Genomic DNA, 25,727 nt, shown 5'->3' on the forward strand with positions numbered 1-25,727 from the left:
AGCCGCTGCAAAAGCATCTGGAAAAATCCCAAACGGTCATTCGTCACATCAAGTTGTTCTTTTTGCGTTTCACGAATTCTTATGTAATTAGGTACAAGGACTTCGTAAATAGCCTTGCATACTGGCTAAATAAACGCCGCTTTTGTCATCTTGTGCATGCGGTGGTGATACATGAGGTTTTACACGTTTCCCGAATTGCATGTTTTTGAAAGCTTGCTGTATGATTCTTAAGATTTAACATTTTATCAAGTTTCAGGTGAAGATTTCAAAAATGACATTCATTTTGTTTGAAAATTTTAAATAATAGGTAACAGAAAAGGTTATTCTTGGTAACAACCATCTTTCAAGCTCGACAACTGAACATTTTCTAAAAAGCTACATTGCCTGGTCTTTGTTTTATGTCTTCAGAATGCTTTACAGCATGAGCTCTGCCTATTTATTAATTCACATTATATACAATATCTTTTATAAGCATTTTAAAGTCTAAAAGGAGTTTATCTAGACGAAGTTTCTCCTTTAAAATATGTGTTTCTTCTCAATTTTCTGGAACAGTAATCACATCATTTTAAAAGAATAGTGACTGAAAGTTATTTTTCTGCTTTTGTAATTCTTAGTTAGATCATAAAATGGTTAGATGTATGGTATGGATTGGTATCGTATTGACTCCTGTAATTTCTATTTTGTTGATAGTAGTAGGTAATACTCTTTATAACCCAATTCTCAACTTGAGCATATATATGTATATCTTCTAAGTTAACCTTAATTTCCCAGTTCCAACAGACCGGAAAATTCAAAATATTGTTAACGTTATTTTGTGTCGAAGAAAAAATTATCCAACGAATTTATATATCAATATGTTTTTCACTTGTATCTTCTTTTAAAAATTTGGATAGCATAAAATGAAATGTTAGACATTTTCTCAAAACCACCATCGTAAAGTCTCTGAAACGGGAAATGTCATAAGTTCTGATCTAATGATAATACGAGCATGAAAATCTAAAGTGTTTTTATTAATATTTCGTCTAAGATTCTAGTTGAATATAGAAACTATATTGGATTCTTCAGAAGTTTAGCAATACGAATGGTATTGCTATAAATTTAAATAGCACAAACCGGAAGATATGCTTTACTACTAACAGAAAATAAAAATGGGATGGCATTGCCCAAAACATTCTCAAATGCGCTTTGCATAGGTAATAGTTGTTTCTCTGGCTTTAAAATTGCAAATGACTTCACACACAACTAATAATATTTATTGCTAATTCATTCATCAGAACTCTGTGTTAATGTGTTGGAAAAAGGCAAGAAGAAACGTATTTTGTTTGATACACTTTGAAGATGTTGACGCTGATTATCTGCCTAAATGTGATATTCGGCTTGACTGTTGCGATAATTGTGATGTTGGATCGTGCGTTGGGTCGTGCGATTGGTCGTGCGGTGGATGTGATGTTGGCTTTTGCGATTTTGATGACTAAAACAGAAATAATAACTTTTAAAAGTTGGAGAGCAGGTGCGCGAACAATTATACGTAACTAATACTTGCCAAAGATTAAATGGTACTATCGAAAACGGATTTAGCTACGTACTGGTGAAATACACCAGCAAAAATTTGTCTCAACGTTAAGGTATCTTACGCCCGAAGTCTGAACAAAGCAGGGTAACACCTGTGCGCACACCCTCGGCGTGTAAATCTGGCTTTCGGAGTCCCCATTTTCTGTGCCTGGCTTCGATGGTCTTGTTTCTGTTAGAAAATATAGGTCGCCGCTCTTTCGTCCAGCCAAATATTTAATTTTCGTGTTGGTGCCGGCTTCACTTTTTACACCAGTTCTGCTATATGGGAGACTTTTTTCACGTTAATATGGATATCTTTAGATAGCTCAAGTTATCCATAGACAGCTTGATAAATGTGGTATGTTTTCTCATTAACTTTTTCTTTCTAAAATTTTACTTCGCAAGACATAATTTCCTATGTAATTAATTTCATGCTAAATATATTTATTCCAGCCCTAAATTTTATAACTTTGATTTTTTTGAAAAAATTCACAAACTCAACCTACGTCGCACGACGAGCAATGTTTTTTCTAAATATATATATTCACGGCCAAAAAAATAGTTTCAATCTCTTTAATAATAGCCGTATTTCGTCTGTCTCTGCGCGGATCCCCCGCAGATTTAGAAAGACGTGCTGCAAAAACACGAATATCAAATGCGATATATTTCTATTTACTTTGTAGCGACGGGTAAATTTAAAGGACGGGCGACCCCGTGGACTTTTCCAAGGGTTAACGACTAGTTTGTATAATAATAGTCGTATTCTGTGTGTTCAAAATGGTTGCGCGCAGATTTTTTTCGGAAAAACAGCGCAAACCCGATTTTGGCGAACCTTTTGGGAGTACGCAACCTAATTTCGGAATCGCAAACGAAACCAAAACATGCTACAAAGGCTGTTTTAGTTCGGAAGTGATGGTGTAAGCTTTTTAGGACTTTTTTAATCTTTTTTTCCTTACAATATTTTGCATCTATAGGAATATTTATTCTCTTTGTGTTTTCACATGTTATGATGAATACTTCATAACTTTTTCTAGCTATGTATAAATCTTACACAAACCAATTTTAGGGTTTTGACGATCAAACCTAGCTATATCTAGCATTACTTATTCCTATTCTTTCTTCTTCCTAAGTTTTTATTTAATTTCGTACATTTCTATTTATTTGTATATGGGTTTGTGGCTATCGACCTAGCTTTTGCTACCTCTGACACTAGACAGTGAAAATTCTCAACAATTCTCATTCTAACTGCAGTTAGGTAGTTACACCTTTTTTACACTTTTTTACACTGTTTTAAAAACCTATTCTAAAATTTAAAATTGTGCCATGATTTTTTTAGGTGGGCAGGGGTAACGACAGGTTTTTTTTATTTTAACGAAGTTGCGATAAAGTTTTTTTGAAAAAGGTATTACGCCTACACGCATGTGCGACATGGTTTAGCTGTACTGAGTACTCGGCCTGTTGTCACAATGAATTGAGAAAATAAAATAAAATTTTCACTGATTGTTTTTGCAATGACGAGATAACAACGGCTAAAGTTGCAACCTCGTCCCCAGGGATTCTTTCCTTTTTGACATCCGAGGCCGGCGGCGAAGAAACCCCTAGTGCAGTTTGGTGATTTCTGTAATGCCATAGATTTACATCTGACATAGATTATTTATTCACGCGTCATAATTTATACAATGATTTACTCTTAAGATGGCGGAATTTGTTACAAAAACATGGAAACATGAGAGGATTCTTGACTAACAGAAATAGTGAGCCAAACAGTAAATACTTTTATAAAAGATGCTATTTTGTAGATTTTCATTACTCACATTTAAAATGAAAATAAAGAATTTTTTATTTAAAGATTTGTAAATACAATACGATTAACAATTGGCAATTTTCTAGGTGAGAAAAGACATGTAGCTAGCTAGATTTTTTGCTAACATGTACATAGCCAGGTGTAATAAGCCATTACTAAATAAAAATACATTTTATTTTTTCCTTATTTTTTACTTTAAAAACCAAGTGCTTTTCTAAAAGTGTTCTGAGTGTGCTGTGTCTGTCTTTCTGTGATAGGAGAAGTCATTTAAATTTTCTACCTTTTTTCTTAAATGCGCCGATAAAACATCTCCCCAAAATTGTAAACATCGACAAACTCAGAGCTCGACTAAAAAAAAATTTGGAGACCCAACGATCTTTTCTAAATATTTACATTTGGGTTCTGTTTTTACTACGCTGTTCGGGTTTTGTTGCGGTCTCTCTTTCTGGATGCTTTTCCCAGTCTGGCCGATTTTTCCGAGCGCCACTGCACCGACTTAGCATTTATCCGTATTTGATATTCAGGTTAAAACCTGAAAGCATTATCTGATTCCGTATAATTTGGTCACTCGGCAAAAAGGAATTCTCGCCGACTGAGAAGTACTCTTTGCCGATTTTTTGATGGAGCTGCAAAACATACAGGTAATAGGTAGCTAAATATCTGGCTAGATAGTTACAAAAAGATTAATAAGGCAGAAAATTTTGGGCTATGATTAGCCAATTTAATCAGAAATAACGTTTTAGGGGCGATTGGATTTTTAAAACAAGCGAAATTTTTATGCACAGTGCTGGTGTTAGGCGGCTTAAAAAAGGCCGGGTTGAATAAATAATGTTAAAGAAATAACCAATCCACGTTAAAATAAGTCTTTTAACCGTTAGCAACCTCTATAGTAACAGTGTTTTTTCCTTTTTTCTTCTCTTGAGGAGCATATTTTCCTAAAACATCACTGATACTTGAAATAACCGAAGCAAATGTAGAAAGTCCAACAGAAAACATAAATATTGACGGCAAAAGCAACCAAGGTTGATGCATATATTCATCATATTTGTAATAATAATCGCCAAAGCCAATTGTTGTTAAAGAAACGAATGCCAAATAAATTCCGTTTAATAGTGAGTAGTCCTCCAATTCTTTTAAGGTGGACAGTAAACCACACACAGTTAACGATAACATGCTAAGGCAAGTTTGGAATGCAAAGACTTTTATGGGAAAATGTTTGATACATTTTCTTTTTAACCAACCGATCTCAATTACAATTAGAAAAGACCTTGTCAGAGCTATCAATCCACGGGCTGCTGGTATATATGTTCCAGCAGTTAATGCAATCCCAGGTATGGCGTAAATCATAGTAACTATTTTGCCGGTATCCGACTTGGTGACAACGTTTCCATAACCTGGAAAAATAATGCACGCACAACTAAAACCAACTCAATAAAAAGAAAAATGAAAAACATTTACTTCAGAAAAAAAATTACCTATGGTGGTGACAACGGTACCTGTATACACAGTCCATCTATTGAATGCCTGAAGGCTTAACTCGCAATTATAAATTTCTGTATAAATCACATTCTCACAAAATTCACGTTCATATGAAAGTAGGGAATTATTCAAGATGGCATTTTTGTCCGTGATATTGGAACAAAGTATTTGTAGTTTCTTTTCAGCTTTAGTTAAGGAAGCCGGAATCACATCGTAACACTGTTCAATATAAAAAAATATAAACGCACCAAGTGCAATATAAGCATATACGAAAGAAAGAAATAGTAAGTAACGAAGCAGATATTTTTTTGCTTCTTTGAACAATTCATTTAATTCTTTTTTGTGTTTTGAGAGAGACATGTCTTAAAGCTCTTTACAATCTTCTGACATGGAACAAATATTTCTTAATTTTTTTCTTTTTTTCTCTTCTTTTTTTTACTTTTTTCATTTCTTTTGATATTTTTAATCAAAACAACGTTTTAAACACAGAAATTTATTATCACAAGCAATGGGTGATAATTCTTTTACGATACAAATAAAAAAAGCCAATCAAATCGTCAAAAATACAAAAATATATTTAATTACTAAATCAATACTTTCAAAAATAATTTATTTTGGCCTATTGTTCTATTAATTCAATTTTTAAATAATTTTCTTGTTTTTAATCTAAGCAGTAACAGTGTGAATTATCATACATGAGAAGATAGTACAGTATTTATATTGAAACTTGCCTTTGTATGTATTTATTAGTTTTTTGCTTTCACAACACTCAGTTTGGGCAAAACAGGCTCATCTTTCAATTAATCTTTCCTTTGTTAGAAATGTTACGTTAATGATACTGAACTTGTTTATAAACAATAAAAACAATTTTTGATTGCTTTTTTTTATTTAAATGATAATCAATAACCAAAAAAAAAAAAAAAAATGTGGTGGTATTTTAAAAATTAAAAAAAAATAATTTTTTAACAGATTTAAGAAAAAAAAACGATTTTTAAAAGTTGCATAGCTATATAGCTAGCAAAATTGTAGACAACTTAAAGGCGCGTAATCACACTGTAGGCAACTTTTTTTAGAGCTGCCTATTTTATTGTAAAAATTGACAGATATACATAAGAAAACATTATCCCGAAAATTTTATTGAAAACTGACAACCAGAACATGTTCAAATGTTTCATAGAAATAACAAACTCACCCCAATTTCTCTTCGCTTACAGAACCGCCATTGCATTTCATTGCACGAATCATGCGATAATAAACGCACGGCAAAACCGATCACATGGTTGCTGGATTCATGCCATTACAGAAAAAATAATGAAGGAGGGAGAGTATGCGTAGCTGCGTTTCATCGTAATGCTTTTATAAATATATCAACAAAGTTCCGAACATGATAAATCAGATAAATCAAGCGAAGTTTCTGTGTTATTCTTTATTATTTAAACGTTTTAACTTACTGAAATCGGACTTTTTTGCGACACAGACCACTTCTTGTTGTTGTTTCTGAAGACAGCTTCGCCTCGCTAGCTGTCTTACTTTTTGATTATTTACATTTGTTCAAACAGGTAGTCATTTCCTTATGGAGACAGTATTAAATCTACACAATTAGAATACCTAAATATTCAGAATTTCTCCTTTCATGCTCTAAATTTAATTATCTCCATAGTGCTTCAACTATCTTCAACTATCACAATGAGCATTCTCCCCGTTGGGTTTTTCGGCTTATAATATGCATTAATTCCGGTCATGCTAATAAAAAAGAAAGAGCGTGATCAGCATTAATTATCATAATTAATAACCACGAGGCAATGCTGTGATTTCTTCTTTCTGTTTTGTTTTGTCTGGTCTCCAAAAACAATGGCGAATAGAATAGAAGAAAATTAAATCTAAGTGGAGAAAGTGATACGAATGTTTTTAAGCTCGGCCACTTTTTTAAACAGAACCAAAATTTCTTTCCACTTTTTGATGCCAAGTTTTACAAAGAAAAACAAGCTAAAGAGAACAGCGTGAACGGAGCCGACCATAATGGCAATTTTATCAAACTCCATCTCCGTGCTCATTTAAAGATAAGGCCGTTTGTTTACCTACGGTTTCACACAAACATTTTGCGACGGCCCGCTTATCAGACGAGAATAAGAGATTAACAAGACCGTCAAATATGGCGGTTGGAAAAAAACCCCAATAAATTCAAGATATTGAAGTACCATTATTTCCATTTCTAGTAGGTTTATATCCTCAAATTTTCAGAAAATACATAACTCCGTCTGAACATTTTCCCGTAAGATTTTATTTGTCGATACACAAAATTTCTAATAAACGAGCATAAGGCAGCCTTGGGACTAAAAAAATTGTTCGAATTAGCAAAATGTTCGAATCAGACTAATAGTTTTTATCTTAAAAAAGTGAAAATATGTATACAAATATGTAAAATCAAAATGCATTAAATATACCAAAAATGTTCCTATATTCTCATCTTTTTCTGGTTCTTTTTTGTCTACCTACCACTTCCACCAGCAGACGTTTTTTCGTATTATAACGTTGCTGTGGTTTTACTCTAGATTTGTTAGTTCTGCAATCAGCGCTAGACCTACCATATTCCACAAATCTTGACTTTAGTTTGGGTTTTTGCCAAAGCAATTTTTTAAAAGCATTAATAAAATCTGCCACCACAGAATGCATTAAAGTTCCCTGCAAGCTAGCTACCAACAACAGTACTTGATTTTGTGATTTTTTTTTGTAATACTCAATTTTTAAGAAACACAGCGACACTCCTTTTTACTGCACACTATTTTTACAGAATAAGTACTGAAATACAATATAAAACATAAAATTGTCATTCTAGCAACATCTTGCAAGTCATGGGTTTCTCACAGCCTTGTGCCACATCGTATACACTAGTTTTTGCAAAACGAAAAGTTCAAACGGCAGAAAGTCACGCAAAATGGTAGCTTAACTGCGCAAGTATCGAGACGCACGCAATGTAGCATAAAAAGAACGGGCTAACCCGTGGATTTTTCCACCGACTAACGACTAGTATTATCAAATCATCTCAGGACTAAACGTACTTCTTGACCCTAGGGTCTTTTGTAGTGTTACAGGATCTAAGATTCAGATGGTAATTTACGAAAAATCTATGGCATACGGATAAAGTAGTACCCAGGATTCCGGGACTCAAGAGAGTAAAACCTAGGTTACGGAACGGAAGGTTAATCTTTTTTTAATTAAAATAATATGCATTATAAACTTACGGACTATATAAATATTTCTTATTTCGTATAGGTGCAACAAATAAAAGCTTTTTAAATGTATTTAACCATATACATGCGACGACGTTTCTCTGTATACCAGACCAAATAAAACTTGTAGGAAATGAACTGTACTAACATTTTCGACCATTTATAGAAAAATACAAACAGTAATGACAATTTCAGGGGAAAAATTAAAAAAAAACCTACTGTTAGGCAAATTTGTGTGGTTTTTCTGAAGCTTCTAGCATTATTTATTGATAAGTAGCTAACTTTTTGCAAAAAAGGACGTCCAGACCCTAATTCATAGGTCGATTCGCTATCCAAGTGACCAAAAATATGTTTAGCAAATTTCTCTTCCTGGAAAGATGTCCTCAAAACAGAGACATTTCTTTGGTCGCTTGTTTACCTTGGGCGTTTAAGGGTTCTCCAAGAAAAAAGGGTCTATAACAGCTCTTTCAGGTGAGTGCTTAATTCGAAGTTGCTAATCCGGGGAAGGTGGTTACTATCAAATTTACATTATATATTTGTAAGGCCACTACGTGAATCAGATGTATATGGGGAGTTACATTAAGAAAGCAAACTCGGCTCAAAAAGGAAAATTACCATTATTATTTACTGCTGATGTCAGCACCGTTTATGTCATCATTAAAAGCATAAACGATATAAAAAATACTATATTTTACTAAAACTGCGATCGTAGTCGTATTTGTCAATTCAACTTTAAACATTTTAGATAAATATGCGGATTGTTGGGGTTTTTTGATTAAGAATTGCGAAATGCGTCAAAAATGACTGCATGTACTAATATTTGGAATGAAATTAAAATAAATGGTTTAGTAAGTGCAAAAAAGAAGATAAAAGGTAATCACAAAACGTGTGTTACAACCAAAAGGAAGAAGCAACGTAAGACGAGAAACGTTTACCATGATAAAAATATTTCGCTGAAAAATTTCGTTAAATTATTATTATAAAATAATACACAGACAACAAAACTATTAAAAAATGTGGAATAATTATTTAAAAAATTTCATCATCCAGCAGAAATCTTTTTTCACTTTTCTCTGACGATCTTTTCAAGACACGGTATTTCACATTATAACAGTACACAAAATACACTAACCAACTGAACAGAATTGCAGAGATTTACTAGCTCAAAAAATGTCAATACTTGAGTTTCCAATTTATCGATTTTTTATCGAGATCTTTCGATAGTTATCGAAAAACTCAATTTGTATGATGAAGAATTTCCAATGGGACTCATCACTGGATAATAAATAAAATTTACTTCATATGATTTTACAATTTTTAGTATTATTGACAACTTAGAGCAGTACCTGTTTTCATTCCGTATTATACGGCGGTCTTGTTGTTTAAAATACGCCGTGAGTGTGTCCTCGGGAGCCGGACGAATAAGAAACTGATGGACTGTGACCAATCATTGTACTTTCTCTCACTTCTTCTAGAAAACTAAAACACAAGAAGATTTATAAAAAACGACCAAGTTTACAAAAATACGTAACGCTAAGTTTTAAAAATCGCATTCCTAAGGACGCGCTTAATCACGAGAAGTGCTTAACAAAATAATAATACAAACAGAGTATTCCTTTCTATAAATAAAACATAAATCCGAATAAGGCACAGAGACAAACAAATAGCTCCCCGCTCTTTTCCTCCGAATTTATTCTTTGGATATACTTGTTGACGATAATTCGAACAGAGCGCCTACTCGTACGAGGGCTCTAGTGATAAACATATTTCATATAGAATATTACCCCAAATAATCTAGTTTTTAGTTCGTCGTCCCTAAGTGTTCACAACAAAAACAAAATCAACACGACTACCTTTCAGTATTATGTATTGTACTTCCACCAAGTATAATTCGCACTCCAGGATTATTTCGGTTGGCATCGTATACTGCGATTGCTTCTTCGTACGTAGCACCACCAACAATAAAAACGACGACATCTTGAGGTCTGCGTGAAAATAAACACACAACATAAAGAGAAAAATGCTCCAGTTAATATATAGAAACCAGGCTGACCTGGTACTTACTTGTCTCGGAATGTCTCTTTTCCTAAATAGGGATATTGTTGTTCGCGTAGTTTCCCTTTGATCATGTTATCGAGAATGTCGTGTAATAGTGGCTTGTGTTGTGTGTATATGTTTTCCACGCCCTAAAACAAAAACAAACGGGTATAATAGGGTGACGTCACTCCCCCCACCCACCCTGCCCCCTTAGTTAGCGTCGAGGAGGTCACACTATGCAGTTTTAAATTATTTTCGACTTCGGTTTTGGAAAAAGATAGAAACAAATTTTTTTCAAATAACTGCCCAAACTTGGTAAGACAACATTTTCGTTGGACAAATATTCTAACTATGTCTTCGCATTTTTACAATTTAAGGCGATAAAATTGTTACTTTGCGATTGAGTGTTCCTACTCTACGGCGGAGGATTCCGAGTATGAAAGAAAAGATGTTGTGTGGGTAAAAGAATGACCTAATAAACAAGGGGTTCATCAGACGCACAGGCCTTGTTTCTTATACCGCTTTCTTCTTGGGGAGCGAAATTGATTCATAATAAAATTAAACTGACTGCGATTAACAAGTTCTAGTACATGTAAGTTGCAACACTTTGATGAATCTTGACACGAGTACGGATATAAAAATACACTGAATGTGAACAATCATACCTTTAGTCCTTTGATGAATTTCTTCGTCATTGCCAACGCGTTTTTATTTTGGCCAAATATATCGCTTCCACGTATAGTAGCACCCGCGTAATCGACCATATTATACACGAGCTAAAAATAAGACTCGCGAGTAAGTAACAAAAATCAAAAACAACTATTACATACGCAGGAAGTCAGATAAAGTAACGTACGTAGGTTACTTAAAGGATCATTTAAAAAGTACGTACGCTCAGAAAAGCGATTGGGTAAGTTGGGTGAGGACGTAGTTTAGAAAATGTATAAAAGCGTATCAGGGAAAGCGCGTTACTTAAAGGGGTGTGGGTGCGCCTTTTATCTGCTACAAAAATGTCTTGTTTACCTCCTTATAAAAAACTCCTAACATCTTACCAAAATTCTTCTTTCCAGTAAAGCTTTAAAATTAATAATTTAATTTGATTTTTGCTTGTTCGGCCCATTTTTAAGGGTAAAAATCTAGCCTTCTCCTCTTTTAAGTGTATATGTTCAAATTTACCTCACCGAGATTACAATTAAATCAACGCAAACAGACTACGCTCACTTTGATCAGCATTTCATCCGCTCCTCTTTTCTGAAGATCATTACGTAAACCTTTGATATCGTTGCTTGAACTTCTTTCGTAACGTAACATATACAACAGAACCAACCGTGCCGCGTCGATGTTTTTGACTTTTTCATTGGCTAACAGCTTTCGAATAGCCTAAAGAAAATACCACATGTCGTTGTAGGGTGTGTCTCTTTGTGGGAAAACACTGCCCATTCAGGGAGACTTTTGATGTTCCTACGGATGTTTTAAAAACAATTCCAACTTTTCAAGGTTGTGTTTTATTGATTTACTTTGGTTGTTGATTTTTAACTTGAAATATTTTGTTCCAGTGTTTGAAGATTATTAGGCATACAAACAAACAAAATAAGAACAAGAAGTATTTAAAAACTATAATACTTCTTGAGAATGTAAAGAACCTTCTAGATAAAACTAGATAAATTTGGAAGGATTTATTTTCTAGGGTGAAGAAGTCTCCTAGTATAGATGGAGGCTTAACTCTAAACGTTCATTGACCATAATCTCCAATAATGATAAATCATCTTTTACGTATATTTTACAGGTAAAGAGTTTCGCGAGGGCAAATGAGTGATTAAATCTATTTCGCGTAGAATAATCTTTAACTTGACTTTTGACAAATAAAACAGAGATTGTTTCCATCAAACAGAAATTTTTCTTTCTTATTAGAACGTTATTTAAATAGAAAAAAAAAATCGAAAGCCGATGATTTTGATTTAGACTGATATAGTACTTGTGCTGTCGAAAGAAAAATACGTGAAAAAACATATGACGCTTGAGTTTTTTACTTCAATTTAACTTTCGCTAATCGGTTTCTTAGGCTATCTCGTGTGGGATAACCTTTTGCGAATCTGCATGCCAATCTTTTTTGCGGGTACTTACTTTCGCGAAAATGGCTAAATACGCGAAAACAAGAAACTTTCTCCCCGCGAAACTTTCTCCCCGTGAAGTATACGTCATCCTCATAGGCGGATCACAATGTAGCTCTGCTTTGATTTCTTATTTGAATGTTTCGAGGGTTAGGTAGACGTGACCCTGTCTTATTCTATGGCACTCTGAGGCAAAAAACTGTTCCTTTGGCATTAAAAAAATGCAATGTTTCACATTTCACATTTTTCTTTTTTATCTCTTTTTTTTTCTTGGTATGTACATGCGTTTTATCTTTTGTTAACTAAAGTGGTTAATTAGTAGATAATAGTGTTTGCTTATCTTTTTCTTTCTTTTATATATGTGTCAACTATCCTATATATGTTTAAGAGAAAAATATTTAAAAATAAAACTGTTTAAAAATAATCCCCTTGCACACAGCCCTACAAAGGTTGAAACTTTACTCGTTCAATGATCTTTCAAATCATGTTTTATTCTCAAAATATATACTGCAATGGCTTTCTGCTTTGAATCTGGCATACACTACGCCCGAGTGGTGTTGGTGTAAGACCGATTACTGGGCGAACAACGCCAAGTTTTATTGAATTAACCAATCTTATATTTGTGCAAAGGAATATCAGTATATTGCATGAAATAGCGAACGCAGGGAACAATTTTTGAAAAGACATACCTGTATTGGTATTTAATTAGATAAATTTAGCACAAGCTTCAAAATATTTGTGATTCAGATAACACGTCTATTTTTAAAAGGTAAAATATGCTTTATGGAAATATCAGGCTGAGATTTCTGGTTAAAAGATAAGGTCTATTGTTTAGAGCAATAGAGAAATAAGAATAATGACTAGCCTGGTTACAATTTTGATGTTCTTATCAAAAAAAGCGTGTCTATTAAACCCGGATGTCCCAGAAGGTGTTAGAATTTTTATATTCTAATCAAAAATCGTGTCTACTAAACCCGGATGGGTTAAGGTATTAAACTCGTCGTCGCTAGCCGTGTCTCGCGGGTTTGTCCGTGGAAAAGCTTTGCCATCCTACACAGTTTATGCAAATGACGCAAGAACTCGGATTCCCGCTACAAACAAACAAACGGACAGAACACTGTCGAACAAAAAAACAGATTCATTTACTTGAATGTGTGTTGTATGATCCGACCTGCTCGACATATCTTGTTCCAATTCTGATATCTCCAGCAAGCAACGCTCACTAACAAGACGTGATAATTCACTGACCACTGTTACGTGTTTTGAAACTGTTCCTGACATCTTGCGAAATTGGGGATAATTTTCAACGAACGCCTAAATAAAATAAAAAAATGGTGCTTTATACAGAATTTATACTTGACGCACTTGATTCCCCAGATAAGTTGAAAAAATTTATGCGAATTCAGCCGTCGCTACTGTCGTTACCCTTACCCCTTACCCTCTTGGTATCACAAACTTTGAAGAGGCGAGAAAAATCTTCAAATACCGCCAGTTCGATACAACGAATAGTTGTTTTCTTTAAACAGATGGTACACACGCCAATAAATTTGTATGAAGTTAGGAGAATGTGAAATGCCGAGTTTTAAAAATATCAGATTTTTTTTTACAGCAATGCCGACTGGTGACCTACTGTTATAGAAATACAGCTCCAGTACCGTGAGACTAATCTCTAAGCCATGATGCATGGTAGCTACTATAACAGTTGGTTAAGTGTTCTACCACTGAGCTCCATATATCAGTCAACAGAAGGTAATAATCCGCACATTTATCACAGGAAGTTTTAATATTACTGGCAAATACGATCATCTTAGAAGATTTAACCCTTAGTAGGAATTAACAATCTTATCCCTACTTTTTTGAGCGTACTCGTATTAAAGGTATTTAACGCGTCTCAATTCTTGCGCAATGTTGATATGAACGTATTTCATTGGCATTAATTTTCACGTAGATCTGCGCTTAATAACAAGGACACATAGTAAAATCTGTTTCTTGTACAAACTGCGCAATAATTTCCAAGAAAAAGGTTTTGCTTGAAATTTTTATACTGTAATTCACGCAGAACATACATTTTCGCGTAACTTTGCAACAATAAGCGCTAATAAGGTACAAATTACTTGCCTTCATATCAGCGATTGATTCCAACTTTTGATTACTTTTTGCACTTTTTTGAAATTCATCCATCAACTGTTTCATGTTCGAACCGATCTCTCCAAAATTTAAGTACATGTTATCTCTGTACACATCATCATGTTCCGCTGACAACACTACTTCCTAAAGTAGCGAAATACAGAAAAAAAACGACTAAATTAACGAAATATATTTTTGCGACTAAAGACTCAATAAGTAGTCAAATATCATCATGAATTTTTAACTAATTAAAGCGAATTTTTAAAGAGACCTGTATTAAAAAACACTACAAGAAGTTAAAGTAAAAGTATACGATTCGAGTGCTTTTTTAGTGTCTGTTTAATGTATTCCAGATACATCCTTAATATCCCATATTATTACTAATGACTTATATAAACCATTTAGCCAGGCGCTACGGAAAAATAGCGCCTGGGGTTATCACGTCATGACCGGAAAGAGCGAGGTCCGTGGAAACAACAAAGGTTTCTGTTTTCCCGTAGCCCCCGGTAAAAGGTTTACAAGTCATTTAGAATCTGGTATTCTGATAAAAACATAGCAATTAAAGTAATCTATAGCCAAAGTAGGTCAAAGTCTTTCACACTAAAACATTGGCATTTGGATGAAAAGTAAAATACATATTTATGTAGAAACCATGTGTTAAAACGATCTAAACGTTCGATCAACTGATAAAAAAGAAATAATTTTCAAACATAAAAACATTCTACTATTTTTTTTTTCGAATTCACCGTTGGTGAAGTGGTCGATTTTTATGTAAACCAAAAATATTTGAAAAAAATGAGGAGACATCACATCACATTTTGAACGGGTGGTTGATGATAATTAGGGAGTGGTGCTTAGTGGATTTCTTTTTCTGTTTAGATTTTAGCCGTCGCTACAGAAAGATAGCGACCGCTCACGTGATCATTGCAAGTCAATAAAAACTTCTGATACAAAGAAGACATTACTTTGCCAGGTACTAACAAATATTATTAAGAAGAAAAATATAAAAAATTAATTTTGCAATATTGCAGGTAAACAAACCAATGTGCACTACTTCGCTGCAAACTAAAAATTTGCTCGTAGCTAATTTTATTTTCATGTTATTCGATATTTGGAGATGAACATTTTCGCAGAACGAAATTATATATAGAAAAAGGTCTATTCCTAAAATTTAAATATCTATAAATTTGCGTCCTCTTCCGCTTCAAAAGAAAAATCAGATTATGGTACAGTTAAATTTTTATAAACAGATGACATACCCTTAACTCTCTGGAAATACCTGGAACAGATGATAGATCGATTCGATTATTTTTTATACCCAACAACTCATGCACCATACCTTGATATGTCCACTATAAAAAAAGACTCAGTTTTTATAAATTTCACTCCATACTCAAAAAGAAAAGGTTTTTCGACAAAAATAATTCAAGAAAGTCTGGAAATAAACTGACTAATAGCGACTGGTGGCACAACTTTCTATAGTTAGTAATCACAAATATAGAGTTTTTATTAGCATCTGGCACATTTACAGTAGCCAAGATATGCTTATAAGGCAAGCACAAACAGCTTCGCTAATAAAATTGCTACATGCCTATGTCTGCTAACTTAAGACACACACCTTAAATGGAATCCAGCGTCAAAATTTCGACCGGTTAGCGGATCACTCTAACTCATAATGAAACTTAATCTGCAAAAAGAGACTAAACTTTAAGCAGACAATTTTTTTTCAACTATATTTTGTCGACTTGTTTACCTTTAATATAAGTTAAAACTAACCTGATTGAGTAGCGGTGTAACAGGATCATCCGTTCGGTCAAGTATTAATAACAAAGGGGATATGTCTGAATGGCGAAACTCAAACAATCCCGATTCTTGATACATCTTTTGCTGAAACAGAAATATACGTACTATTAAACTTCAAGTTTCAAAGACATTTAACAGAGTCAGTTCAGACTATCAGAGCATCAGGCCTTAGTTTCATCAAAAATTAAGGATTATTTTAAAACTGGAGTTTAAGTTCAAGTTAAATAAGTGAAACAACATTTCAAGAGACATAATAAATCCACCATTCAAAATATGAAACAAGGTATACCCATTTGCTTACAATTTTTTTTTTGGATATTATTACCGTTGACACCATATCTTGGTATTGATATGTGCCATGCAGGGTACTCAAACAAAGTAATACAACCAAAAGACTAATGAGATCGTGGCCAGAGGCCACTGGATATGTTCCCTTCACTTTTTCAAAAATAGTTTTATAGCCTCGAAAGCACCATTTTTTCCATTCAAACACAGAAAATATTAGCCTTTGAAAATTTTACATTACAAAAAATTTTACAGCCCTAATTATTGGTCTCTCTACCCTTTTTGTCTGCACTGAGCACTATTCGCTACTGGTCAAAGGGTAAATAACATTCATGTAAAATGATATTGCATGAAAATTAATAAACAAAATGTCCTGTCCTGTTATGTGCAAAGTAATTGCACACAACATCACAGTTAAGGTTTACTGTTGGGAAAATTGACAGGTGTGAAGTTATTGTGAAAGATTTATTTGAGATTTCAATCACATTTATTTGAAAAAGACATACCATTACACTTTCAGCTAGTCGCTTGCACATTTGAGAAGACTGCTGGTATCTGATGATAGGTTTTTTTCGAAGCGATAGCAACAATGAAATGACGCCTTCAGTGACACGTTCCTGCTTTTCATAGTCCCAATTTTTACCCTAAAATGATATTTTTTAGTCTATTAAAAATACAACATGGCAGAAATCAAAACAAAGATAAATTCTAGTCTTATTTATACCTTGGAACAGCCAATTATATTAAAGGAAAACACGTGTGGACTAACTGCAAAATAATCTGCATAAAATTCCTAAACAAGAATAAAATATAAAAACAAATTAAACACATTGACAACTGGACACCACATTAATATAAACTGGTTTCTTCACATTCCTAACATTTTTTAAAAATTTTTTGACTAAGTAATTTCCTCCTTTTTCAGCTGTATTTAGCTGAAATTTCGCATCATATTGAAATCTTGGACTACCCTAATAACGTAGATTTATTACAAGCATCCTTGTCAACATTTTAAAAATTAAAATTAGTTCTGAATGAACATTTAAACCTAAAATTTCTGGCTTTTTCCTGACATTTTACCATTAATTTTGAAAATGCCAAAAAATTCCTAATTTCCCTGTCATTCTGGACAGAGTGACACCCTGGGGAAGAGCAAAAGTGTAGAATTTAAAGCACAATTATAAAAAAATGAGGTGCAAATATCTTACGACAATGTAGCTGTCCACAAAAAATGTGACATGTTACAAACCTCTTTGAAACTAACAATTGGATTGAGGAAGACTAATGTTTTTGCATCAAGTTAATGATGCGAATTATATTTTTACTTGAGATGCACTTAGAAAGGAAAAAATAACATTTCCAAAGTGATTTTTAAGATTTCTGCAAGTAGAAGGATAAAAACAAATTTTTTAAAAAAATCCTTGAACAAATCCTAACAAAGCAACGTTTTGTAAAACAAAATAATTGTGCAGATTTATTTTTGCTAGGCAATTTTTTACAACAATTATGCAACCGCATCTTTCTGGTGCTGATTGAAATTCAATATAAAAACTCATCAAAACACAGATACGTCAGGCAACAAAAAAGTTTAAATTTAATTAAGTTCAAACATGATTTAGAAAGACTTTACCTGCACCTCCCTTACTACTTCTTGATCATCAGCTTCTGCAAGTTGCTTCACATAACTTTTTGGTACAACATTGCTAAAATCTAAAAGCAATAAATAAATAAAATTTTATATTGTAAAAAACCAAAACATTAGGAGACTACAGGAAACACATTGCATTATTTAGAAAAAACTTACATATATAATAAGTTCCATATTTTGGGATTTTTAGTTCCCTTTTAAGATGATCAAAATTTTCCTAAAATATAAAATAATGTAATTGTATATATCGCATATACAGAATATAACAAGGGGTATTGCACTTATAGAAGTGCAAAATAAAAATATTTATATATAATATATTATAATGCAATGAACCTTTGTTGGTCTTATGAAGCATATTGCCTTTAAATGTTTCATGGTTTCCCGAGCTTGTGAGTCAATTCTTTCAAAAAGAAAAACTTCTTTCTGCAAAATTTCACTTTGTGCATACACCATGCTAACAATACCAGTCTGCAGATAAAAATAATACACTAAATCTTAAATTGTATTCCTGAAAAACTTGCATAAGGCTAAAGCATACAGTACAACACAAGTACAAAAATGTCCATAGGTGTAATTTTTAAAATCTTAATAAAATTTTGCATGAGTGATATTCGTGTATGCCTAAGATTAAGACCTAAAGACAGCACAAACAACTCTTTTTCAGCTGTGTGTGAAGGCGTGTGGTGAGTGCAACCTTGGCACTTGTAAAGCTTATAAAACTTACAGTTTCTTTATCCATCAAAAGAACTTTCATTCCTGACCCAGCGTCGTCTATCATCTTTGTGATGTACTGCTTAACAGCTACTATCACATTCATTATGACCTTGCAGCTAGTGTCAATTAATTATGAAAATATTTCAATTTTGCTCTAAAAATAAGAAAATTATTGGTTTTATTTTACCTTGCTTTTTTCTTCTTGTTAATATATTGCAATGTGTTATTATAGCATTGACCATGCTTTTGTTTTTTTAGAATTTCAATTTTTGTAAATTTCTGTTGGCAAAAAAACGTGAAGCAGCAAGACAAAAAGTCAAGATTCGTAAATAAATCACATATACAAAGTTGTTATAAATTTAGATAAGCATATCAAAATTCATTTTTTGGTACAGTACAGTCTGAATGTAATCTACCGCGGACACGAAACTCGCATGAATAGTTACACAGAACAATAGCTTTTGTTTTTTTAAAGAAATAATTGCCTTGCTGATAAACAATGACCCCACGCGATCAATTGTTTAATCACAATAGGTTCCAAGATCAATTTTAGCAATCTATTTTGCGCAAACTCTTTTGAAAATTTTAATTGCAGTAATTAAGCATTTTTTTTAGATCGCATTTTAAAAGTTTAAAAACGAAAAGCGGCGATAGAAATGTTTATTTAGATCGCATTATAAAAGTTTAAAAACAAAAAGCGGCAATAGAAATGTTTATTTAGATCGCATTTTAAAAGCTTAAAATCGAAAAGAGGCGATAGAAATGTTTTTTTAATCGCATTTTAAAAGTTTAAAAACAAATAGCGGCATTAAATAGTTGTGAACAATGCTTCTCGTATGTTTCTTAGATAAAACGCGCTGGAATTTTTTTAAATAATTAAATCAACAATACATTCTCGCACAATGTATTATAAAACTTCGCGAAAGATTTTTATTATTTAATTACTTCATGCTAATACTTAAGGGAATAGCTTATCAATACATTTACACAATGCATCTGGCTATTAGAAAAAATATAATTGCTCCGATATTTCTTCGCGAGCGCATTGTTTTTAAACACGCATATATAAACTCGCAAAACGCTCAAGGGATTTAATTATAACAAAAGACAAACGACTGCCGTCCTCCACACAAAGGTGTGATATTAGCGTGTATGCGGTAGATTACATTCAGACTGTACTGTAGTTTTTTTACTTAGCAAATGTAAGTGTTGATTCTATATTTTGTTTTTGGATATTATTGTTAACCATACATAATGTGGTCCTGTAATAAGTGCAGACACATTAATACATTTTAAACCCTAATTTTCTGTAACTTTGTCTTGTTTTTATCAAAATAGAAAGATTTCCATCTCATTCTTTCAATTACTAACTCAATTTTTATTTTTATTTTACGGTGGTCAAAACAAGTAGTCTTGCTCACAAATACTTAACATTAGATACAGGTCTGGTCAGCCAGACTAACATGTGAAACTAATTTCGACAGAGTGTTTTAAATTTATTGTAACTTAGGATTTCATAGGGCTAAACGTAAAGAAAGCAATTTTCGCACTTATTAGAATACAAGCCTATCAAAAAAGGGAGGAAAGCGATCACTCTTGCTCACGCAAAGAATTTGAGAAATGAGAAACTAGTTGAGCCATAAATTGCTCACCCAATTCCCAATTTGTCTGGCTGAGCAATATCAATTCATCTCCCACGGAAATCAATGTTATCTTTCTTTACATTAAAAAATAAATAAAATATATAAAAGAGACAAGATAAAATAGATAAAAAAATGTATATAATAAAATGTGTGTTAAAAACTTTTTCAGTTAAGTTCAACCTTATTAAGATGTTCGCCCAGTCTAAATTATTGTTACTTTGGGTGAGCAATTTGTTCTTACTTTCTTATTGATATGCTTGGAATAGTGTGGCAGTTTCTAAATCACATTGGCAAAATTTAGAGCTCATTTTTAAATTTTGAGCTCAACAAAACACAAAAAAATGTTTTAGCCACCTCCTAAATTAAAAACATTTTTTTTACCGGGGATAAATAATACACAACAAAAAATAAATTAAATGCGTAAAGGCAGAAAAAACGGCATTTAATCAAATATATTTTAGGGTTTTCTGTAATGATTTAATTATACAAAAGTGCTGACAAACTGTTTTTAATGATGTAGTTGCAGAGCCAAAAAAATGTCACTTCATTTGTTGCTTAGGGTTTGTTTGTGCATTGCCGTAGGATCTAATCGAACTATACTCTGGAAAAACAATTCCTTTTTTCTTTAAATTATCTTTGGCTTTTTTTACGCACGTGTGATTGCACAGAGTCCAAGGGACTTCTCATTTGCAATTTTAGCACAGAAAATTATTACAGACAGTATCATGTTTTAAAAATACGCTGTTTTATATGTCCGCAAATGCTGAACAATGTCTTGAATTACAAAGACTGCCACTGCCTTTAACCCTATTCAAGCTTTAAAGAGGGCTGATTCAAGACCCCTTAACCAACCCACCTCTACCCTTTTTTATATGTGCGACATGTTGAACGTTCAGTAAATTTCACAAGCTGCATCTCAAATAAAATTCCTTTGGAATAAAAATCATGCACAACCTGCATCTCAAATAAAAGTTAATATCTAGTTTAATATCACAGCAGCAGCTGTGTGAGAAGATATATGCAGAATTATTTTTATCTTTTTTAAAAAAATTGTTTAAGAGAACTTTGTGCAAAATCATTTTTATCTTTTTAAAAAAAACAATTGTTCGTAAAGAACTTTTGTTTTACTTTGTCACGCAAAGGCGTTTTGCCTATAAGTCTACAGCAATGTACAGTACAGGAAAAAGTGAATATTATTTAAAATTTCTCATGCATACATTTAAAAATGTCTAACTAGCAAAAGTACCTGGTAAATCCTAACTGCCCGCATTATCACAGATAGCCTTACTAAATGGGACCCAACATTTTTGTCAGTCCAGGTAAAATTTCACTAGATTTTTGAATGTGAAAAAAAGAAGCAAGACATGGTGACCATCAATACAAGTTAGGCTAATGATATTTAGGCTAACTTTAGGGCCCTTGTATAACTTGCCTGGGTAAAAAATGTGGGTGTACAAAGTGAATGTACTCAGATCTATATCAGAATGGGGCCTGGGGATGTTGTATATAACATCCTGGCAAGGAAGATAAAAATTGCAGAATAAAACAGTCTGGGGAAGAAATAAAGTAGTTGTCCCAGAGGTTTTCTTTGCTTATCCAAACATTACTTCCATGGATTCTTCTTTAAAGGGTTTCCTGCATTGAAAATGACATTTTATATATCCACATTTTATAAATCCACTTAGGTGACTCCAATTTAATTATTTGTTCTATGGGCCCAACAGATCCTAATTTTCACGAAAACAAAAGAAGAAGAATATCAAATAAATATAAGAATAATATTAAAGTTTTAAATAAAAAACATTTAAAAAAAAACAACATTTTCTCATCCCATCTCATCAAAATAAAATGAGCATAGAAGATATCAATGATGTTATTTTTTGTTGGTTGAATATCCATCTACAATTTTACTAAACAAGGTGAATCAATAACGTTACTTTAGGATCACCATTGGTAAGGCCACTGGAAGTTGATTCTTTGTTTGTGGTAATTTGTTGCGATAAAACTAAAATGTGTGGTGCGCTAATTTTATCACAAAAATAGTTAATGTCTTAAACAGAAGTTTAAATTTTTATGTGATTTATAACAAAAATTAGCTACGTTCGCTAAAATAGTTGTAATACAAAAAGTTGTAAAAATGATTTTAACGCTAAATATTCTCAAATAAACAACCTAAACATAAATTTAAATTTTCCTATAAAACTGCGCAAAAACATTAAAATAACACTAAAATTGTTTGTTTTATTATTTCAAGTAGGAGAAGAATAACTAGCTGTAAAAGTTTCGAAACAGCGCAAGTATAACTTGCTGTTATATTTCAAAACAATACAAGTATATTCTTTACAACTTTTAAAACAGCACAAGAATAATTCTTGCTGTATTAACTTTTAAAAACAAGTTTTCAATCATGCAAGTATTTTTATCTTTTCACCTTGAGAACTACATATTTTTCAGTGAGACAAATTATTATTATTCGAAAATACATGCGAAAATATTATGCGAAAATACATAGAAAAAAACTGTTGTCGTAACACCCTTCTCCGTTTTTATTTTTATTATTCTTTTTGTTGTTCCGACCATACATTCTCGATAAAATTATTTTTATTTTGCCAACCGACCCTCCGTAAGTTACTATCAACTTCGCCCGTAAACAACTAATTAAATGGGAATCGCCTTTGGCAGAAGGACAATAAAAAATAGTTTTTTTTAGTTTTTTGCTGATATCAGCAGTGCAGAAAAAAAGAATTGGCACAATATAGTTTATTGGTTGCCTGTAATGAGTGGCGGTTAAGACGCTGATCAAAATAATGTATAGGATTGCCGAGGAGATAAAAGGGTTAAAATTTTGCTGACGTTAGCAAAGGCATGCCAAAACACACATAAATATTTTTTTGGTAACTTATTTACCTGCTACTTTCATCTTATAGATCTTGAAATGCTGATCAAGAAAATGTATAGCATCATGTACTTTTGACAAACGGTTGCAGATATTTTAGGGTTTGAAGGTTTTTTAATGACGTAATCAACCCGTCCATTCCGAAACTGATTTGGGGACCCAGGTTTGTGAAACTTACCCAAATTGGTCACTAGTTACCCACGTGGTAAAAAATCATTGGCCTCACCGACTCGTTTCAAAGTTATTTGGCCTCAAAATTTTAGGTGCACTGTAATGGCTTTATCAATTTAATATAGGATATTGACGTTAAAGTAGTGTTATTGCCGTTGCGCCATAATGTCAAGAAAATTAACATATTAGACATATATTTTTCGGCAACATCAAAGGAAAATGAACACATCCACTTTACAGACACACACACACACAGTCTCTGTATTATTATAAAGATGTTATTAGAGGATAAAAATTTTTTTATCACGTCTTTTAATAGCGCTGCAACTTAGTGATTATAACTCTTGCACTTTGTGCGAAAGACTGGACTTGAACTCCCTTGCCAGCAATTCAACATGTGCGAATGAATGTTACCATAGCCCATGGGTTAAACCAAACCATGTGAGGGAAATTGGGGAGATGATGCTTAACAGGAGTTGTCTAGTAGAGCGCGGGCCCTAATTTTGTCTGCATAGCTCAAAATGAGCATTAAATACTTTAGGATTCCCCATCTAAGCCATGGCCCCTCCTGGAAATAATAGACAGGGTATATCCCTTGATATTAGTGAGGCAAGCTAGCCATGTAAAATATGTGGCGCCGTAGATTAGTGGTTATAGCTCTCGTACTCTGTGCGGGAGACCGGGGTTCGATTTCTCTTGACGGCGATTCAACATGGGCGAGTGAATGTTGCCATAGCCCTGGGTTAACCCAAGCCATGTGAGGGAAATTGGGAAGATGGCACACTGTGTGGGCCGTTGGATGTTGCCGGGAGTTGTCTAGTAGAGCGCAGGCCCTAATTGGGTCTGCGTCGCTCAAAATGAGCATTAAATACTCTAGGACTCTCCATCTAAGCCATGGCCCCTCCTGGAAATAATAGACAGGGTATATCCCTCGATATTTGTGAGGCTAGCCATGTAAAATATGCACATCTATCTATCTATCTATGCACATCCATCTATCTATCTAAGAGTTTGCTTTTTTGCAGATACTAGATTGGAAAGAAACCAATAAATATTGAACTCTTTATCCACATCAGATATATTTTGAATATAAGAAAAAAAAATTGAGGTAAGATTTGCTTATAGTAAAAACCATGAAGAAGTTAGGAACTGTATACAGTGCCGATCGCGAGTAAAGCTACACATTTTCGAGAGTAAGAGTACAAAAATAAAACAGTGAGAGTGCGAGTAATTCACTCCCGAGTACAACGCGAGTACAACTAAAATGATATTACTCGCATTTTTGTTAATCATACTCTCAATGATTAATTATATTTTTACTCGCAAGTGTACTCACATAAGTACAGTTTTTAAAGTCAAAGTAATACGCGCGTGAACACATTTAATTTTTTTGCGAGAGATATTAAATTGTAAACGTTAAAAAAATCAAGTTAAAAAAATTAAACTTTTTTTGCGAGAGATAATAAATTGTAAACTTTAAAAAAATTAGGTTAAAAAAATTAAACTTTTTTTGCGAGAGATATTAAATTGTAAACTTTAAAAAAAATTAAGTTAAAAAAATTAAACTTTTCTTGCGAGAGATATTATATTGTAAACTTTAAAAAAATTAAGTTAAAAAAATTAAACTTTAATTTTAAATAGTGAAAAAGACTGTGTTGTTTAGAAAGTAAAACAAATTTATTGTGGCATAAAAAAACTGAGAGTAAGAGATTACATGTTTTTTTTTAATTTTTTTTTTGCCTATTAATAAAAAGTCTGTGCCCAGAACTACGTTTCAATATCATCAAAAACATTGAGGATAAAAAGAGAAAAAACAAACAACAACAAAAGTATAGTAAAAAATGTATTAGTTGTTAAAATGAAAGTATATATACAAATAACTTTTACCGTTCAGTTTGAATGTTCAGTTTTATTACATAAAGTAGTTTTTTAAAAACCAGATGCCTTTCCGTTTCTTTCAATGACTTTCGGAATTACCTTGCGTAAGTGTGAAATATACTTTCGGCATTTTTCTGGCGTCACAGCCGACCATATTTCCGAAATTGCATTTACCAATTCTTCTTTCGTGTGCGGTTTATAATCATTTCGAATTTTTTCCTTCATTTCATGCCAAAAGTTTTCTATAGGGTTCATGTCTGGTGATTCAGGCGGGGTTTTCCACCAGTTTATTTGATTTTCCTGCATCACTTGCGACGCTTTCAAACTGGTGTGTTTGGGGTCGTTAT

General features: G+C 32.9%; 2 protein-coding genes across 2 annotated transcripts; both read right to left on the minus strand.

Moving 5' to 3' along the window:
* Window positions 1-2,862: 2,862 nt before the first annotated feature.
* On the minus strand, window positions 2,863-5,282 carry LOC130636173 (potassium channel subfamily K member 2-like). Its single transcript, XM_057445809.1, has 2 exons — window positions 4,831-5,282; window positions 2,863-4,749 (listed from the first exon to the last, which is right to left on the minus strand). The coding sequence occupies exons 1-2, from the start codon at window positions 5,192-5,194 to the stop codon at window positions 4,223-4,225; spliced, it is 891 nt and encodes a 296-aa protein (XP_057301792.1). The 5' UTR covers window positions 5,195-5,282; the 3' UTR covers window positions 2,863-4,222.
* Window positions 5,283-8,662: 3,380 nt separating this feature from the next.
* On the minus strand, window positions 8,663-18,969 carry LOC130636180 (vacuolar protein sorting-associated protein 45-like). Its single transcript, XM_057445821.1, has 15 exons — window positions 18,803-18,969; window positions 18,412-18,546; window positions 18,232-18,292; window positions 18,058-18,137; window positions 17,152-17,220; window positions 16,934-17,071; window positions 16,116-16,226; window positions 15,599-15,691; window positions 14,331-14,483; window positions 13,359-13,526; window positions 11,323-11,481; window positions 10,767-10,877; window positions 10,129-10,250; window positions 9,918-10,049; window positions 8,663-9,543 (listed from the first exon to the last, which is right to left on the minus strand). The coding sequence occupies exons 1-15, from the start codon at window positions 18,893-18,895 to the stop codon at window positions 9,447-9,449; spliced, it is 1,722 nt and encodes a 573-aa protein (XP_057301804.1). The 5' UTR covers window positions 18,896-18,969; the 3' UTR covers window positions 8,663-9,446.
* Between the last annotated feature and the right edge of the window lie 6,758 nt (window positions 18,970-25,727).

This window comes from Hydractinia symbiolongicarpus, chromosome 1 (assembly GCF_029227915.1).
Source record: "Hydractinia symbiolongicarpus strain clone_291-10 chromosome 1, HSymV2.1, whole genome shotgun sequence".
NCBI lineage: Eukaryota > Metazoa > Cnidaria > Hydrozoa > Anthoathecata > Hydractiniidae > Hydractinia > Hydractinia symbiolongicarpus.

What these genes read in the sequence shown, in the direction of transcription:
- LOC130636173 (XM_057445809.1), bottom strand. Translation starts at nt 5,194, where the DNA reads ATGTCTCTCTCAAAACACAAAAAAGAATTAAATGAATTGTTCAAAGAA. An exon ending in TACCGTTGTCACCACCATAG is followed by an intron (nt 4,750 to 4,830) that starts GTAATTTTTTTT and finishes TTATTTTTCCAG; the next exon opens with GTTATGGAAACGTTGTCACC.
- LOC130636180 (XM_057445821.1), bottom strand. Translation starts at nt 18,895, where the DNA reads ATGAATGTGATAGTAGCTGTTAAGCAGTACATCACAAAGATGATAGAC. An exon ending in GCTTCATAAGACCAACAAAG is followed by an intron (nt 18,293 to 18,411) that starts GTTCATTGCATT and finishes TTTATATTTTAG; the next exon opens with GAAAATTTTGATCATCTTAA. An exon ending in GTATTTCCAGAGAGTTAAGG is followed by an intron (nt 14,484 to 15,598) that starts GTATGTCATCTG and finishes TCGCTACTTTAG; the next exon opens with GAAGTAGTGTTGTCAGCGGA.